This window comes from Coregonus lavaretus (assembly GCF_964263955.1).
Source record: "Coregonus lavaretus genome assembly, chromosome: 9".
Classification (NCBI taxonomy): domain Eukaryota; kingdom Metazoa; phylum Chordata; class Actinopteri; order Salmoniformes; family Salmonidae; genus Coregonus; species Coregonus lavaretus.
The window spans coordinates 23,268,198-23,286,378 of record NC_139996.1 but is presented as its reverse complement, the minus strand read 5'-3'; the positions used below and the strand labels follow the sequence as shown (position 1 = coordinate 23,286,378).

The 18,181-nt window shown below is 44.4% G+C and overlaps 1 protein-coding gene across 1 annotated transcript in view; it reads right to left on the bottom strand.

The window, feature by feature from the left end:
* LOC311135488 (uncharacterized protein) overlaps positions 1–17,701 on the bottom strand; it is a 38,087-nt gene extending 20,386 nt beyond the window's left edge. The window contains exons 1-4 of the mRNA XM_084169483.1: positions 17,420–17,701; positions 8,473–8,644; positions 6,786–6,925; positions 6,489–6,587 (exon numbers count right to left, since the gene is read on the bottom strand). Coding sequence (XP_084025609.1) covers positions 6,489–6,587; positions 6,786–6,925; positions 8,473–8,644; positions 17,420–17,486 — 478 coding nt within the window. The 5' untranslated portion in view covers positions 17,487–17,701. The remainder of the gene's footprint in view (positions 1–6,488; positions 6,588–6,785; positions 6,926–8,472; positions 8,645–17,419) is intronic.
* Positions 17,702–18,181: the final 480 nt, after the last annotated feature.

Below are 18,181 nucleotides of genomic sequence, written 5' to 3'. Positions count from 1 at the left end.
CACCTCAGTACCTCTCGCCGTGCCTCTACACTCTCCTTCCCTCTACTGACCAATGGCCCCCGTTATCTTGGAGCCTTCTCTCCTCGTCCACAAACTCGCCCTTTATCTACCTCCAGCAGCCCCGTTGTCCATGCCGTGTGCCCCCCCAAAAAAAATTATTGGGGGTGCCTCTCGCCTGTCCGACGACGGCCCGGTTGGCGCCGCTTCTCCTCTCCTGCCTGGGTCTCCCCCTTCATCGCCCTCCGGTAACGGACGGCCTCCTCCTCCGTGATCTGCCCCCAACCGAGGAGGACATCCACTAACGTTACCTCCGGCGTTTGCTCCTGGACACGCTGCTTGGTCCTGTATTGGTGGGATCTTCTGTCACGATCGTCATACGAAGCAGACCAAGGCGCAGCGTGAAATGCGTACATCTTTTATTTCAGTACTTTCAAATACACAAAACAACAAAACGAAACGTGAAGTCCTCGGTCATACACACAAACCAACACGGAACAAGATCCCACAAAAGACAAGTGCACAATAGGCTGCCTAAGTATGGTTCCCAATCAGAGACAACAAGCAACAGCTGATTCACGTTGCCTCTGATTGAGAACCACCCCGGCCAACATAGAAACACATAAACTAGATCGTGAACATAGAACACAAAACATAGACACTACACACCCTGGCTCAACATAAAAGAGTCCCTAGAGCCAGGGCGTGACATCATCTGATCTATGATTCTGACGGACATCCTATAATCAGTAGGGAATGTCGGAGGAAATCTGTTCTGTCAAAATGACAGCGGTAGATTTTTTTTTTATTTAACAATTATTTTAACAGGAAAGACATATTGAGACCTAGGTCTCTTTTTTCAAATGCACCCTGTATAATACAACAAAAATGTGCCCAAGAACACCAAGGTAACCTGCCTAAATGACTACCGACCCGTAGCACTCACATCTGTAGCCAGGAAGTGCTTTGAAGGGCTGGTCATGGCTCACATCAACACTATCATCCCAGAAACACTAGACCCACTCCAATTTGCATACCAGCCCAACAGATCCACAGATGACACAATCTCTATTGCAGTCAACACTGCCCTTTCCCACCCTTTCCCATATGACATTCTCCCAATCCTCTTCTGGATCATCCAAATGCACTCTAGAAAACTTCAGACGGGCCTGGACATGTACTGGCTTAAGCAGGGGGACACGTCTGGCACTGCAGGATTTGAGTCCCTGGCGGCGTAGTGTGTTACTGATGGTAGGCTTTGTTACTTTGGTCCCAGCTCTCTGCAGGTCATTCACTAGGTCCCCCGTGTGGTTCTGGGATTTTTGCTCACCGTTCTTGTGATCATTTTGACCCCACGGGGTGAGATCTTGCGTGGAGCCCCAGATCGAGGGAGATTATCATTGGTCTTTTATGTCTTCCATTTCCTAATAATTGCTCCCACAGTTGATTTCTTCAAACCAAGCTGCTTACCTATTGCAGATTCAGTCTTCCCAGCCTGGTGCAGGTCTACAATTTTGTTTCTGGTGTCCTTTGACAGCTCTTTGGTCTTGGCCATAGTGGAGTTTGGAGTGTGACTGTTTGAGGTTGTGGACAGGTGTCTTTTATACTGATAACAAGTTCAAACAGGTGCCATTAATACAGGTAACGAGTGGAGGACAGAGGAGCCTCTTAAAGAAGAAGTTACAGGTCTGTGAGAGCCAGAAATCTTGCTTGTTTGTAGGTGACCAAATACTTATTTTCCACCATAATTGCAAATAAATTCATAAAAAATCCTACAATGTGATTTTCTGGAAAATAATTTCTCAATTTGTCTGTCATAGTTGACGTGTACCTATGATGAAAATTACAGGCCTCTCTCATCTTTTTAAGTGGGAGAACTTGCACAATTGGTGGCTGACTAAATACTTTGACTCGGTATGGGTACCCCCTGTAAATAGCCTCGTTATTGTTGCTCTTTTATTTTTTACTTTAATTTATTTAGTAAATATACTATTTTTTATTTAAAAAATGTTACCTCATTGTTGGTGAAGGGCTTGTAAGTAAGAATTTCATGGTATGGTCTACACCTGTTGTGTATGGCACATGTGACAAATAAAATGTGATTTGATATATATATATATATACACATAGTACCAGTCAAGAGTTTGGACACACATACTCATTCCAGGGTTTTTCTTTATTTTTACAATTTTCTACATTGTAGAACTGATTGGCTCAAACACATTAAGAAGGAAAGAAATTCCACAGATGAACTTGAAAGAAGGCACACCTGTTAATTGAAATTAATTCCAGGTGACTACCTCATGAAGCTGGTTGAGAGAATGCCAAGAGTGTGCAATGTTGTCATCAAGGCAAAGGGTGACTATTTGAAGAATCTCAAATACAAAATATATTTAGATTTGTTTAACACTTTTTTGGTTACTACATGATTCCATATGTGTTATTTCATAGTGTCACATTCGTTTAAGGACGGGTCAGACCAAGGCGTAGCGTGAAATGCGTACATGTTTATTCAACTGATAAACACACGACAAAACAATCGAAACGTGAAGTCCTAAGGCTACACACAATACAAGCCTACTAACAGAACAAGATCCCACAACTAACGAGTGCCAATAGGCTGCCTAAGTATGATCCCCAATCAGAGACAAGGAGCGATAGCTGCCTCTGATTGGGAACCACACCGGCACACATAGATCTACACATACTAGAATGACAACATAGAAAACACAACATAGAACACCACACCCTGACTCAACATATAAGAGTCCCCTGAGTCATGACAGTACCCCCCCCCCCCCCCCCAAAGGTGCGGACTCCGACCGCACAACCTTTACATAACAGGGTAGGGACCGGGTGGGTATTCCGTCTCAGAGGCGGATCCGGCTCTGGGCGTGATGACCACATACTCCCCACCTCCCTATTGCGCCCCTGGTCTGGTCTGGACCTCAGCGCGCTGCTTCCCCTCTCCTTCCTCCCACGATACTCCAAGCCCTGTCTGAACCCTGGTGTGGGAGACCCCGAACCAGGAACGGGCGGAGCCGGACTGTGGAGGCGGACTGGAGCGGAGAGCTGGCACAACCCGTCCTGGCTGGCTGCCCACTTTCGCACGACACGTGCGGGACGCTGGCCCAGAACGCACTGGGCTGTGCATGCGCACTGCCAATACAGTGCGTATCTCCGCATTCCTAGGTTTCTTTATTAACCCCCGCTCCTTATGCTGCCTAACCAGCTCCTCTCTCCGTGCCTCTACTTCCTCCTTTTCCCTACGAGCCTCTTGCAGTGCCTCCTCTTGAATGGATCTTTCCCGCTCAATTCTATCTATCAGCCCCCGTAATATGGTGGCCTCCTCTCTTACCCTGCAGATCCGATCCTTCTCTCTCTCTCGGCACTCCTCCTCCAGTGAGGACTCCTCCGGGAGCCCCCACGAGTTAGGGAACAGAAACTCATCGTCGTCGTCATCCTCAGACTCCTCAGTATAATACTGTTCCCACTCTTCTTCCCATGGTCGTAGGGAATCAATGTGGAAACCCACCGGGTGCAGTGGTCGGAGCTCTTCTCTCTCGCTCGACGACCACCCCTTTAGTCCCCCCCCCCCAAAAAATGTGCTGCTTCTCGGGCTTCCTCCTCGGCCAGCTTCTGTGTTGCCGTTGCTCCTCTCCTGCCTGTTCTTCGCCCAGGGTCCTTTTCCCGCAAATATCTCCTCCCAAGACCAAATCTTCCCCACCTGTGTCCAGGGTGTTCGGTCCTCCTGGGCACGCTGCTTGGTCCGTGTTTGGTGGAATCTTCGGTCACGTTCGTTTCAGGACGGGTCAGACCAAGGCGCAGCATGAAATGCGTTCATGTTTATTCAACTGATAAACACACGACAAAACAATAAAACAAATGAAACGTGAAGTCCTAAGGCTACACACAATACAAGCCTACTAACGGAACAAGATCCCACAACTAACGAGTGCCAATTGGCTGCCTAAGTATGATCCCCAATCAGAGACAACGAACGACAGCTGCCTCTGCAGGGAACCACACCGGCCAACATAGATCTACACATACTAGAATGACAACATAGAAAACACAACATAGAACACCACACCCTGACTCAACATTTAAGAGTCCCCTGAGTCAGGGCGTGACACATAGTTTTGATGTCTTTACTATATATACAGTGGGGAGAACAAGTATTTGATACACTGCCGATTTTGCAGGTTTTCCTACTTACAAAGCATGTAGAGGTCTGTAATTTTTATTATAGGTACACTTCAACTGTGAGAGACGGAATCTAAAACAAAAATCCAGAAAATTAAATTGTATGATTTTTAAGTAATTAATTTGCATTTTATTGCATGACATAAGTATTTGATCACCTACCAACCAGTAAGAATTCCGGCTCTCACAGACCTGTTAGTTTTTCTTTAAGAAGCCCTCCTGTTCTCCACTCATTCCCTTTATTAACTGCACCTGTTTGTACTCGTTACCTGTATAAAAGACACCTGTCCACACACTCAATCAAACAGACTCCAACCTCTCCACAATGGCCAAGACCAGAGAGCTGTGTAAGGACATCAGGGATAAAATTGTAGACCTGCACAAGGCTGGGATGGGCTACAGGACAATAGGCAAGCAGCTTGGTGAGAAGGCAACAACTGTTGGCGCAATTATTAGAAAATGGAAGAAGTTCAAGATGACGGTCAATCACCCTCGGTCTGGGGCTCCATGCAAGATCCCACCTCGTGGGGCATCAATGATCATGAGGAAGGTGAGGGATCAGCCCAGAACTACACGGCAGGACCTGGTCAATGACCTGAAGAGAGCTGGGACCACAGTCTCAAAGAAAACCATTAGTAACACACTACGCAGTCATGGATTAAAATCCTGCAGTGCACGCAAGGTCCCCCTGCTCAAGCCAGCGCATGTCCAGGCCCGTCTGAAGTTTGCCAATGACCATCTGGATGATCCAGAGGAGGAATGGGAGAAGGTCATGTGGTCTGATGAGGCAAAAATAGAGCTTTTTGGTCTAAACTCCACTCGCTGTGTTTGGAGGAAGAAGAAGGATGAGTACAACCCCAAGAACACGATCCCAACTGTGAAGCATGGAGGTGGAAACATCATTCTTTGGGGATACTTTTCTGCAAAGGGGACAGGATGACTGCACCGTATTGAGGGGAGGATGGATGGGGCCATGTATCGCAAGATCTTGGCCAACAACCTCCTACCCTCAGTAAGAGCATTGAAGATGGGTCGTGGCTGGGTCTTCCAGCATGACAACGACCCGAAACACACAGCCAGGGCAACTAAGGAGTGGCTCCGTAAGAAGCATCTCAAGGTCCTGGAGTGGCCTAGCTAGTCTCCAGACCTGAACCCAATAGAAAATCTTTGGAGGGAGCTGAAAGTCCGTATTGCCCAGTGACAGCCCTGAAACCTGAAGGATCTGGAGAAGGTCTGTATGGAGGAGTGGGCCAAAATCGCTGCTGCAGTGTGTGCAAACCTGGTCAAGACCTAAAGGAAACGTATGATCTCTGTAATTGCAAACAAAGGTTTCTGTACCAAATATTAAGTCATGCTTTTCTGATGTATCAAATACTTATGTCATGCAATAAAATGCAAATTAATTACTTAAAAATCATACAATGTGATTTTCTGGATTTTTTTAGATTCCGTCTCTCACAGTTGAAGTGTACCTATGATAAAAATTACAGACCTCTACATGCTTTGTAAGTAGGAAAACCTGCAAAATCGACAGTGTATCAAATACTTGTTCTCCCCACTGTATATACAGTACCAGTCAAAAGTTTGGACACACCTACTCATTCAAGGGTTTTTCTTTATTTTTACTATTTTCTACATTGTATAATATTATTGAAGACATAAAAACTATGAAATAACACATATGGAATCCTGTAGTATTATAAATAATAAACAGATATCTTTTTTTAAACTGTTATATGCCTCCACAAATAATTCCCCGATCAGCACTTTAACTTGCCCGAAGGGAACCAGAACATCAAGATGAACTGTATTTAGAATTTTGTTCCAGCAATACGGTGCACTAAAATTAAAAGCAGATTTAAGTAGTTCGGTGGAGACCCTAGGAACCTCAAGAGTTAACCAATCCTGTGAACGGGTTAGGCAACGCAGGTGTCTATACTTCAACAGCAAAGTTACTGTAGATAAGACTGAAGTTTATGAAGTAGGGCCTTGTAAACAAAAAGGAGTATTGTAGAGATCCACGGGTCTTTAGCGATAGTGTAAGCCTTGTGACAGACTAGCGTCCTGTCCAGGGGGTGTACTTGTACAAGCTGTCATATGCAACAGAATCAGGAGGCTCCTGCCCCTATGGGCTGTTCTGGCTTGGACAAGGCTTACTTATTAGATAGTGTAGCCGCAGATTGGCATACTGTGTGAAATACATAGGAGACCAAAAATTTAATGATTTTGCTGATTCTGTTGATTGTGGTGTTGATAATGTGGATGGTGAAAAAGACAGGACTGACCTGCAGCATCTGAAGCAAAGTCTCCATTTGTCGCCTGAACACTCTCTGGTCCTGTTGAATCAGGGTTGATGGCCGAACCACAGTTTTTCATAGAGAAATCTGTCAAAAACAGAGGTTGGGATCAAGGATCAGAAATGAAGCACAAATGTGTAATTGTCTTCAGCATACGTTACAGTTCAAGTTCTAAGAATGGCAAGAATCATTCAGATTTACACGTGTTTTAGAGATTGTCTCTCAAAGAGCTCTGTACTCATGCCAAACCTGGTCAATATGAACTATGAAAAAAGAAAAGCTCACCTGATGCATTGAAACAGAAGGCATCGAAGAGTTGGTCCGGAGTGTCATGACGGAAGAAGACTCCTGTCATGTTGTTGGCACAGTTAACATGGGCCTTCTGTCTGATGATGGTGGTATTTCCGTTGCTGATCCAACCATATCTAAAATCAAATGGCAAATATTAGCATTTGGATTCCACATGACTGGGAATACAGATATGCATTTGTATACGGGCATGGATCAGAAAACCAGTCACTATCTGGTGTGACCACTCATGCAGCGCGACACATCTCCTTCGCATAGAGTTGATCAGGCCATTGATTGTGGCCTGTGGAATGTTATCCCACTCCTCTTCAATGTCTGTGAAAAGTTGCTGGATATTAGCGGGAACTGGAAAACGCTGTCGTACTCGTTGATCCAGAGCATCCCAAACATGCTCAGTTGGTTACATGTCTGGTGAGTATGCAGGCCATGGAAGAACTGGGACATTTTCAGCTTCCAGGAATTGTGTACAGATCCTTGCGACATGGAGCCGTGCATTATCATTCTGAAACATGAGGTGATGACGGGGGATGAATGGCACGACAATGGGCCTCAAGATCTCGTCACGGTATCTCTGTGCATTCAAATTGACATCAATAAAATGCAATTGTGTTCATTGTCCATAGCTTATGCCTGCCCATACCATAACCCCACCACCACCATGGGGCACTCTGTTCACAACGTTGACATCAGCAAACCGCTCGCCCACATGACTTAATACACGTGGTCTGTGGTTGTGAGGCCGATTGGACGTACTGCTAAATTCTCTGAAACGAGGTTGGAGGCGGCTTATGGTAGAGAAATGAATATTCAATTCTCTGGCAACAGCTCTGGTGGACATTCCTGCAGTCAGCATGCCAATTGCACGCTCCCTCAAAACTTGAGACATCTGTGGCATTGGGTTTTGTGACAAAACTGCACATTTTCGAGTGGCCTTTTATTGTCCACAACACAAGGTGCACCTGTGTAATGAACATGCTTTTTATTAAGCTTCTTGATATGCCACACCTCAGGTGGATGGATTATCTTGGCAAAATAGAAATGCTCACTAACAGGGAGGTAAACAAATTTGTGCACAACATTTGAGATAAATAAGCTTTTTGTGCCTATGGGACATTTCTGGGATCTTTTATTTCAGCTCACGAAACATGGGACCAACACTTTACATGTTACGTTTACATTTTTGTTCAGTGTAAGCTAACACATGACTGTTGCTTTTTGCTATGTCTTGTACTTTTTCTAAATAGGTGATTAAACGCTAAAGTAGTAAAAAAGTCATTTGTATTGACACAGTCGACCAATATTGCTAGCAGCGTTTAGGTTGAGATAAGGAACATGATACAAGGCTACATAATAATACATTTTATTGACCATTACAGTTGTGGTTTTGATTTAGAATAGGTCATTCAATGAGTAAGTAGCCTACTACAAATAAAAAACACATGAAAGATTCACACTTACGATTTAATATCCATGCTAGCATACCACACACGTCCAATACATTGCTTGATTCTAAATGGTACGCTAGTGTGGATATTGGAACAGTGACTTAGTCTTACGGAGACCTTTTGTTGATTTCCATTTAATTATTTACCCGTTGATAAAGTACATCCTGTGGGTCCTAAGAGGAGACTGCGTAGTCATAAAGATGGGTGTGTGACCTCACCTGCAGGTCTCTAGACCTTGGGCGTGGGCCTCTGTGACCTGTTCCTTGCTGGCAATGGTGCCGCCCAGGCTCTCACACAGTTTCTTGGCCAGGTCAAAGGTCAATGAGTAGCGAGCTTCTCCCGCCACGTGGAACACTCCAGCATGGCTGCAGCTACGCGACTTTACTGTAGCTGAGGGATGGAGGAGAAGGTGAGAGAGTATTGAGGAAATCAGCCTGTGAGACACTGTGACTGCATGGCGGCCATTATGTAAGTATGAATTTTAAAACTGTATAATATTTTGACTTCGTCAAAGAAAATGAAACAGCACAAGGTGGAAGAAAGGTTACTTTCAATATGTTCTGAAAAGAACTAGGGATTCACTAGCAACGTACATAGCAACAAGACCAACTGGTGACAAACAAAATGTATTTCCCCCTGGCATTAGCAATAAAGTTGGCATTCACAGTAAAGTTTCCATCACAAATTTGGGTTTACAATAGAAATGAGAAACACTTAAGCCAAGTTCCCCTGTAATTATGTTATTTCAACCACCCATCCATCGTAAGAAAAATAAATCTGCTGCTTTTCTAACACTTAACGTTGTTGAATAGGGTTCTTGGGAAATATCTCTGAAATCAGATGCTAGTTTTTCTAGTATATCACTCAACAGTAAGTGACAAACATAGGATCAGTTGTGACCTCACTGTAGTTCTGACGTACAAGTATTTAAACAGCACTAACATAAGCTGAGTAACTCTATATAAATAGTAATGTCTGTTCTCTTTGTCATACACCTATATAGGCCAACATTTAAGCTCTCAACACATTGCAATACATACAGATTATGCCATACTGTATACAATTAGTATGCATGTGCTCTTGAGTTTCGCTTCCTATAAACAGACACATGACCCAGCCTATACTTCAATAAATACCAATTGGCCAGCTGCTACAATCTGATTCACTGGTTTCCTGCAATAGTAAGGCCTATTCTGAGGCTGTTTTACTGTGAAAGGAAACATATATTGCACATTTGAATAACCCCAACTTCCATTATAAAGTTGTAGAGGTTGTTGATTGCCATTGTGCCACTCAGCATACATGTGACTATCCTCCTAGACAATAGACAGCATACAGATGAATACAACTCATCTTACAAATGTATTCAAGCTAGTCATGTTTGTAGATTTTCCTATGAGTTATTACATATCAGAATGGTTTTGATGTAGTCTAAGTGCTGTAGGACAGAAAGTGCTGTAGGACAGAAAGTTACTGTGGTTGAATCTGTGTTTGAAATTCCCAGCTTGACTGAGGGACGTTACAGATAATTGTATGTGTGGGGTACAGAGATGAGGTAGTCATTCAACAATCATGTTAAACACTATTATTGCACACAGTCTTTGCAACTTATGTGACTTCTTAAGCAACATTTTACTCCTGAACGTATTAAGGCTTGCCATAACATTTCAGCTTTTCATTTTTAATTAATTTGTAAAAAATAAAAACAAAACATAATTCCACTTTGACATTATGGGGTATTGTGTGTAGGCCAGCGACACCAAATCTCAATTTAATCCATTCTAAATTCAAGCTGTAACAACAAGATGTGGAAAAAGTCAAGGGGTGTGAATACTTTCTGAAGGCACTGTAACTACACCCCACAGAGTTCAAACCTTCCTAAACACCATTAAAAAAATGGCAATCACAACAACACTTATAAATAAATGAGTTGATGTACAGTAACTTATCGTTTAATTACAATACGGTTACTTCTCTGTGGTGTGTCCCTCATTTCACAGTACAACAATGCTATCTGTTTGGGGAACCACAGGAGAGAAAAGGAGAAGCTGGACACTTCTCTTTGCGTTCTGTACATTTCCTCAATCTCTGACAGATGACAGTTTGATTATTGATGCATCACTAATAAAGTTCCACATTCAAACTGTTGGATGGTGCACACAGTTGCATTGATCTGCCTAGGAACTGATTAACTCATTGGACAGAACAGAGTTCTGGGAAACTATCTTTTGAACTTAACTTTTTGAATAGCAAATGAACAGGATGTAACACACTCACGCACACACACACACACAGTAAACAAACAGAATCATTATCAGATTTTACATGTACACACTAAGGGGGATTTCCGATCACATTTCCACAGTCAGTTGCTAGTTGAACAGCACATTTGCATCTGGGTGAGAATCTATTCTGTGACAGAATCCTCCAGAGTCTTGTGACATAAAGAAATGAGAGACAGAAACTACAGATTAGGGGCAGCTAAATGGGAATTACCATGTGACCTTGTCTCTGCCCTGTCTCTGTAGTGACCCTTTGCGCTTGTCAGGACAGGTGGTCAGTTTCACACACCTACTGTATCTCCAGTTTTACTTTACATTTACATTTACATAATTTAGCAGATGCTCTTATCCAGAGCGACTTACAATACTTTAGCAGGCATCATGAGCAGGTGTCATGAGCGGCAGACCTGTTTACAAGACTCGCATGTCTTCTCAGTCTCAGACCAAAATCTCAAAATCTCAAATGTCATCTCTTTATCTGTGTTTCTGTCTATACAAGCAGTGGGAAACACTTCGGGTAAGGGGAAAATAGCCTCATCAGCAAGGTGACGTACAACCTGGCTGTTATCAAAGGTTGATGACATGTCAACTACATGTATGGAGGCCTCCAGAGATGGGCCTTCAGAGTACCCAGGAATAACATAGATATTCTCCTTCTGATTAAGTTTGTAAAGATAGAATATAATTTATAGAAATATTCAATTAATATTCTTAGAATGTCAGGCCTTATTATCTACAGACTGCAGAAGCATGAACATCATGAACACACACACATTGGAAATCACACCCCAGCTATTCTATCTCCGTGGTGCTTGTCGATACAGGATAACCATGGCCACAGGCACAAACATTAGTTGTGAAAGAGGTGCGAGCGAGCATCATGTTGTGTCTCGTGTCTCCAGGTCGTTGGGCACTGGCAGAGAAACGGGGCACGAGGATCAGTGTATAGGGACACGAGGGACCACGAGAGAGAGGGGTCCCCAGGGCTGAGCTGCCCGCATCAGTGCTAGTCTACATGTCTCGCTCTCCCTCCATCTCTCTCTCTCTCCTCACAGGGTTTGGCTATACACAGCTTTGAACATCAATGGACACACTGAATTATTCAGTTTAAAGTCTATTCTCCCTCTATATATCACCACAACTCTCAGAGATATCACTCTTCTCCAGAGAGAATTGATAAACACTGGAGGCTCAAGAACATGGGGCCTCTTAAGTATAACATAGATCATATCTTATGATTCTTGAGGAATCAACATCCACATGCTCAATTAATTTATTAATTTGTTGTTGAAACTTATTACAGATTGGATACATATCAATATGGAGCTAGAGAGATCACCATATCAATGGCAAGGCTGACTGAGTACTCTTCCCACTACAGGCACGACATGACTTCCAGTAACTTATTTTCAAATAGCATCCTACATCTATCAATATTCAAATGATGCTCAACTGTACCCAGAGGGGTAGGATGACTGATTCTACTAAGCTAACATCATGGAATTGTTTTATGATGGTCATACCATGGATCATTTCGCTATTTGATTTGGAATTTTAGGACCCCTTTAAGTGTCAAACATTTTTTGATGTTTTATTATTTGTTAAAATATAGAATCTGGCCTACTACTATAGCCCATAGAAATGCATTCAATACGCATTGAGAGTAAAAATTATAATAATAATAATAAGGAATAAGGTTTTGGAGTGTATGTCCTATATCTATGAGAAATAAGAAAGCTCAGGAAATATTGTAATTTTTTTTGGACACATATTTAACCACTTCTTTATTATAATTTTTTTTACATGATTGTATTTCATATTTTATAAACAATACAAAACATACACATACAAATGACTACATCATACAAATGTCACACGCGCCCAGACCCACTAGCCCCCACCCCTATCTCCAGTGCCCGCACACACACACACCCACACACATACATACCCACTCACCAACCCAACCACACACACACACACACTCACCAAACCAACCACACACACACACACACATATCCACACACACACATACCCACTCACCAACCCAACCACAAACACACACACCACAATGCCCCTGAAATGGAGAAAAACAACCCCTGGTCTCGCAGACCTGCCCAGAGTGGACCAAAGTGAACACAGCCTTTGGATGGCTGAAAAGAGGGTAACCAATGAATCAGAGGTGTTACCATTAGCATGCAGGGAGAGTGGCCATGCACAACTTTGTCACTCCAAGATCCTGCTATTCCAAGGCAGTGACTCTAGAAAAGATGCTATTGTCAGTTAATGGAGTTGAAAGGGCCAGAGACCACGGAGGGTCTGGATATACAGAGGCTGCTAGCTGGGAGAAAGGGGAGCTTTTACACAGTGCATGCCAGAACCTCCAGCTGCACGGACTGGAACAGACAGGCTCCTCTCTCTCTTGTAGCTATACACAGCAAATTACACCACACACACTGATACACACTGATACACTCGGCCTCCAACACCACACTCACTGATACACTTGCCTCCAAACCAACACACACAATAATATACTGGACTCAAACACCACACACACTGATACACTGGTCTCCAAACCAACACACTGATACACTGGCCTCCAAACCAACACACACTGATACACTGGCCTCCAAACCAACACACACTGATACACTGGCCTCCAAACGAACACACACTGATACACTAGCCTCCAAACCAACACATTGTGATACACTGGCCTCCAAACCAACACACACTGATACACTGGCCTCCAAACAAACACACACTGATACACTAGCCTCCAAACCAACACACACTGATACAGTTGCCTCCAAACCAACACATTGTGATACACTGGCCTCCAAACCAACACACACTGATACACTGGTCTCCAAACCTACACACACTGATACACTGGCCTCCAAACCAACACATTGTGATAGACTGGCCTCCAAACCAACACACACTGATACACTGGGCTCCAAACCAACACACACTGATACACTGGCCTCCAAACCAACACACACTGATACACTAGCCTCCAAACCAACACATTGTGATAGACTGGCCTCCAAACCAACACACACTGATACACTGGCCATCAGTCGATTTGCAGTCTGTGCTCTCTCTCTCTCTAAGAGACAGTGCAGAGCCAGCATGTTTGTTATGGCTAGCCCTTACTCTGCTGGTCACACGATCCACAGAGCCAATAGACTGGTGGTACAGGTGAAACATGAGATCCCCCACACACAAAACTCACCCAGGCAAAGTCACCTGAAGGACTTTTTCTCCTGCCCCTCTTTCCCCCCTTTCAATTCAATTTAAATGTAAGGTCTTTATTGGCATGGGAAACGTATGTTAACATTGCCAAAGCAAGTGAAGTAGATAGTAAACAAAAGTGAAATAAACAATACATATTAACAGTAAACATTACACTCAGAAATTCCACAAGAATAAATACATTTCAAATGTCATATTATGTATATATATATACAGTGTTGTAACAATGTGCAAATAGTTAAAGTACAAATGGGAAAATAAATAAACATAAATATGGGTTGTATTTACAATGGTGTTTGTTCTTCACTGGTTGCCCTTTTCTTGTGGCAACAGGTCACAAATCTTGCAGCTGTGATGGCACACTGTGGTTTTTCACCCAGCAGATAAGGGAGTTTATCAGAATTGGGTTTGTTTTCGAATTCTTTGTGGATCTCTGTAATCTGAGGGAAATATGTGTCTCTAATATGGTCATACATTTGGCAGGAGGTTAGGGAAGTGCAGCTCAGTTTCCACCTCATTTTGTGGGCAGTGTGCACATAGCCTGTCTTCTCTTGAGAGCCAGGTCTGCCTACGGCGGCCTTTCTCAATAGCAAGGCTATGCTCACTGAGTCTGTACATAGTCAAAGCTTTCCTTAAGTTTGGGTCAGTCACAGTGGTCAGGTATTCTGCCACTGTGTACTCTCTGTTTAGAGCCAAATAGCATTCTAGTTTGCTCAGTTTTTTTGTTAATTCTTTCCAAGTAATTCTCTTTTTGTTTTCTCATGATTTGGTTGGGTCTCTCTCTCTCTCTCTCTCTCTCTCTCTCTCTCTCTCTCTCTCTCTCTCTCTCTCTCTCTCTCTCTCTCTCTCTCTCTCTCTCTCTCTCTCTCTCTCTCTCTCTCTCTCTCTCTCTCTCTCTCTCTCTCTCTCTCTCTCTCTCTCTCTCTCTCTCTCTCTCTCTCTCTCTCTTCTCTCTCTGTGTGTGTGTGTGTGTGTGAGAGACTTAGCTACAGCCGCTGTATTGGTCCCAGATACAAAATGTAGTCTAGTTGGGAATTTTGGGGCTTAGAGATGGCTGGCCTTGCATCATGCAGTAAGGATCTGTATACATTACAGAGAGAGGACTTTGAAACAGCTTTCCCATGCTACAAAGACTTCAGTGTATATGTGCAGGGAAGAGAAGGAAGGGGCGGGGGTACAGCCTGGCTACTGGGGAACCTGAGACTCACAGAGAGACTTTACATCATAATTAATATGTTTAACAGCATTCTTGGAGATACAGTAGTGCTGAAATACGTGGTACCCCCCATTTTAGATCAGTTTAAATGCAGATCAGCTTCTGACTGAGAGAAGGGGCCACCAAAAGCACTGGAGAGGGGGATGAGGCCAAAACTCAATGAGAAAGGGAGAGAAGGAGGAGAGGAATGGCTCAAATTAGTGGTGGCCGGCTGTGAGGCCAATGTGTTATTGGTTGGTAGAGAGGGTAAGGAGGGTAGAGGAGGGTAGAGGGGTATTGGACAGGGGCCAAACATGTGTCCATGCAGATCAGATGGCAGGTGACGGTAGTCCCAGCTTGCATGGGCACAAGCCCTCTTTGTGAGGCCCTAGTGCTGGTCCACAGGAGCCCCTCACCGCCCCTCACCTTGAAAAGTGACACCCAGTGGTACGGGAGGGGTCGTTACGCCAGGGGAGCAAATACAGCCACAGGCATAGGGGCCGACTGGCCTCGATGGGGTGTGTGTGTGTGTGTGCGTGCATGCATGTGTCCAGCTTGGACGGACACAGCCTGCTCTGGCCCTGTGCATACCTGTAAGTAGACATCTGATCAATCAGGCCTTGTCTAATGTGCTCTGAGGAGCGGAGTAAAGCTGGCCAACAGCCAAGACGCCCTGAGCAAACAACCCAGCAATGGGAACAACTATCTTAATGCCTAGCTCATATTTCTGTAACATTTACATTATGCATGAATGTCGTTTTGTGCGTGTGTATTTGCGAGCGAGTGTGTCTAAAGCAGAACATGCTTTTGAAAAAGTATATCCATTGGAAGGCCTCATTAGCCAGAGGGGCTAGGAGAGCAAATCTTCTCTGAAGGTCAAATTTCAGGGTCCTATTGCTTTGGTCATTTACAGAACAATGTGTGGATTGGATCCACGGTCATGGGAGAGGCCTTGTTAATGGGTTATTGGTTTACATGGATGTCTGGACTGCAGCACATTTAGGGTTCAAAGACTGGGCAGGATGAGCTGTAACCACTCCATGACTCAACTCACCAGACACCCAATTATTGTGAACACACACACAGACGCACACACACGCACATAGATGCATGCACACACAGCTATCCGGACTATTTGCATTGTCCCCCCACCCCCTCTTTTATGCTGCTGCTACTCTCTGTTTATTATCTATGCATAGTCACTTTAACTCTACCTACATGTACATATTACCTCAATTACCTCGACTAACCTGTGCCCCCGCACATTGACTCTGTACCAGTACCCCCTGTATATAGCCTCGCTACTGTTATCTTTTTGTTTTCAATTTTTTACTTAACACTTATTTTTCTTAAAACTGCGTTGTTGGTTAAGGGCTTGTAAGTAAGCATTTCACTGTAAGGTCTACACCTGTTGTATTCGGCGCATGTGACAAATAAAATGTGATTTTATTTGATGTACACAACCCTTCATGCCCAGAGGTTAAACCATGGGGCAAACACTTGTAGGAACACACATTCTACCCTATAGCTCCTCTGTTGTTTGCCTTTAACCGGTCAGATTTACAGCTGCACGCTGGCTGTACTTTGGCACAGAGCCAGAGAGGAGGCACAGCGAGACCCCCCCCCCCCCCCCCCCCCCCCCCAGCCAAGTCAAAGAGAGCGAAACTAACCCAGACCTGTTTGATTCAGCACCAACTTCCCATCGTCAGAAAGATGCCGCTCTGAGACACAAATCCAATCAAGAGCCCTTACTGAAGCATGAGGGAGCAAGACAAAGAAGATGAAAGACAGCGAGAGAGAAAGAAAGAGAGAGAGAAAAAGGTAGAGGAATTGATGAATATTCTTAGAAAATGGAGCGTAAAAGCACGGCAGCATAGCTCTCAGCTGTGGTCAGACAATGAATAGAGCTCTTTCGTATCCTCACATTGATTGAAGAGCAGATAGATGCTTCTGAAGGCTACAGTGGCCATACAATACCAAGATAACCGGCTGAAAGCATGAGAAATTAGCAGCTGCCCGGCATGGGCTCATTGTTCTCTTCCCTAACACACTCACCGGTGAGTGTGTATGTGAGTGTGTGTGAGAGAGAGAGTGAGAGAGAGAGATACTTTCTTCTTTGTGTCTGTGCTGTCATGAGTCTCAGACTGCCAGACGTAAGCCTGTCTGTGCTAGTGTAACCTAGCGCACGTTGCTTTACTGGCGTCTACTCATCCATTCCACAGGCACTGCCTCAGCCTATCGTACTCTCTCCTTACACACACACACACACTCACGCACGATACATGTTCATCAAGCGCTGAGAAGGAAAAAAACTATACTGTCTCGCCATAAAATCTACCAACAAAGGAGAGTGTTTCCAGGCTGAAAGCAGAGAAACAAAGCCCCAGACAAAGAGGTGTCTGCTGGGCAGAGAGAGGTGCACACCCTAACCTTGAGCCGGTTCCAACCTCGAGGAGGCCAGTAATCCAAAGGTAACCCCCAAGAGCAGAGTCCACATCCTGGGTTTAGCGTCTGGCGATGGCTGGGTGAGTTACTGGATGAGTAGGAGGTGTGTATGGTCTCTCCAGTTGTCCTGTCTTCTCTGTGCCAGGAGTGAAGGTTGGTGGGTGTGTGTGAGTGTGTGAGAGAGATAAGAGAGAGAGAGAATGAGAGAAAGGGGGAGGGAGAGTCCAGTCCTCTAAAGGGAGTTGCTCTGGGTGTCTGGGAGCTATTGGAGCTGAGACAGACTTTGCCCAACTTTTTTATATTCTGTGTGAGAGAGAGGGTTTCAGAGTCTAGTGACACAGGCAGAAGAGGGGAGAGGGTGGTGCATGTGTGTACACACCCTTCTGCCTCTTCCTCTTTTGCTCCCTCCCACCCTCCCTCCCTACCTTGCGCAGCCTCTCTCTCTCTTTTCTCTTTCCTGTCACTGTCTGCTTCTTCAGTTTTTATTAGCTTGGAAGGTGCCCCTCTCTTGTATTTTGCTAACTATCCTCTTTCCTCTCCCTCTTCTACCTTTCTCTCATACTGTCTATGACAGCAACAGTTGCTGAGAGCGCATCTGGTCTTTTGTTCACTCCCTGCTCTGCTTTCAATTAATATCATTTTCCCCAGTAGGCTAACTCTCTCACCCCCCCCCCCCCCCCCCACCCTCTATCTCTCTCTCTCTCCCCCCCTCTCTCTTCCTCTCCCCCCCCCCCCTCTCTTCCTCTC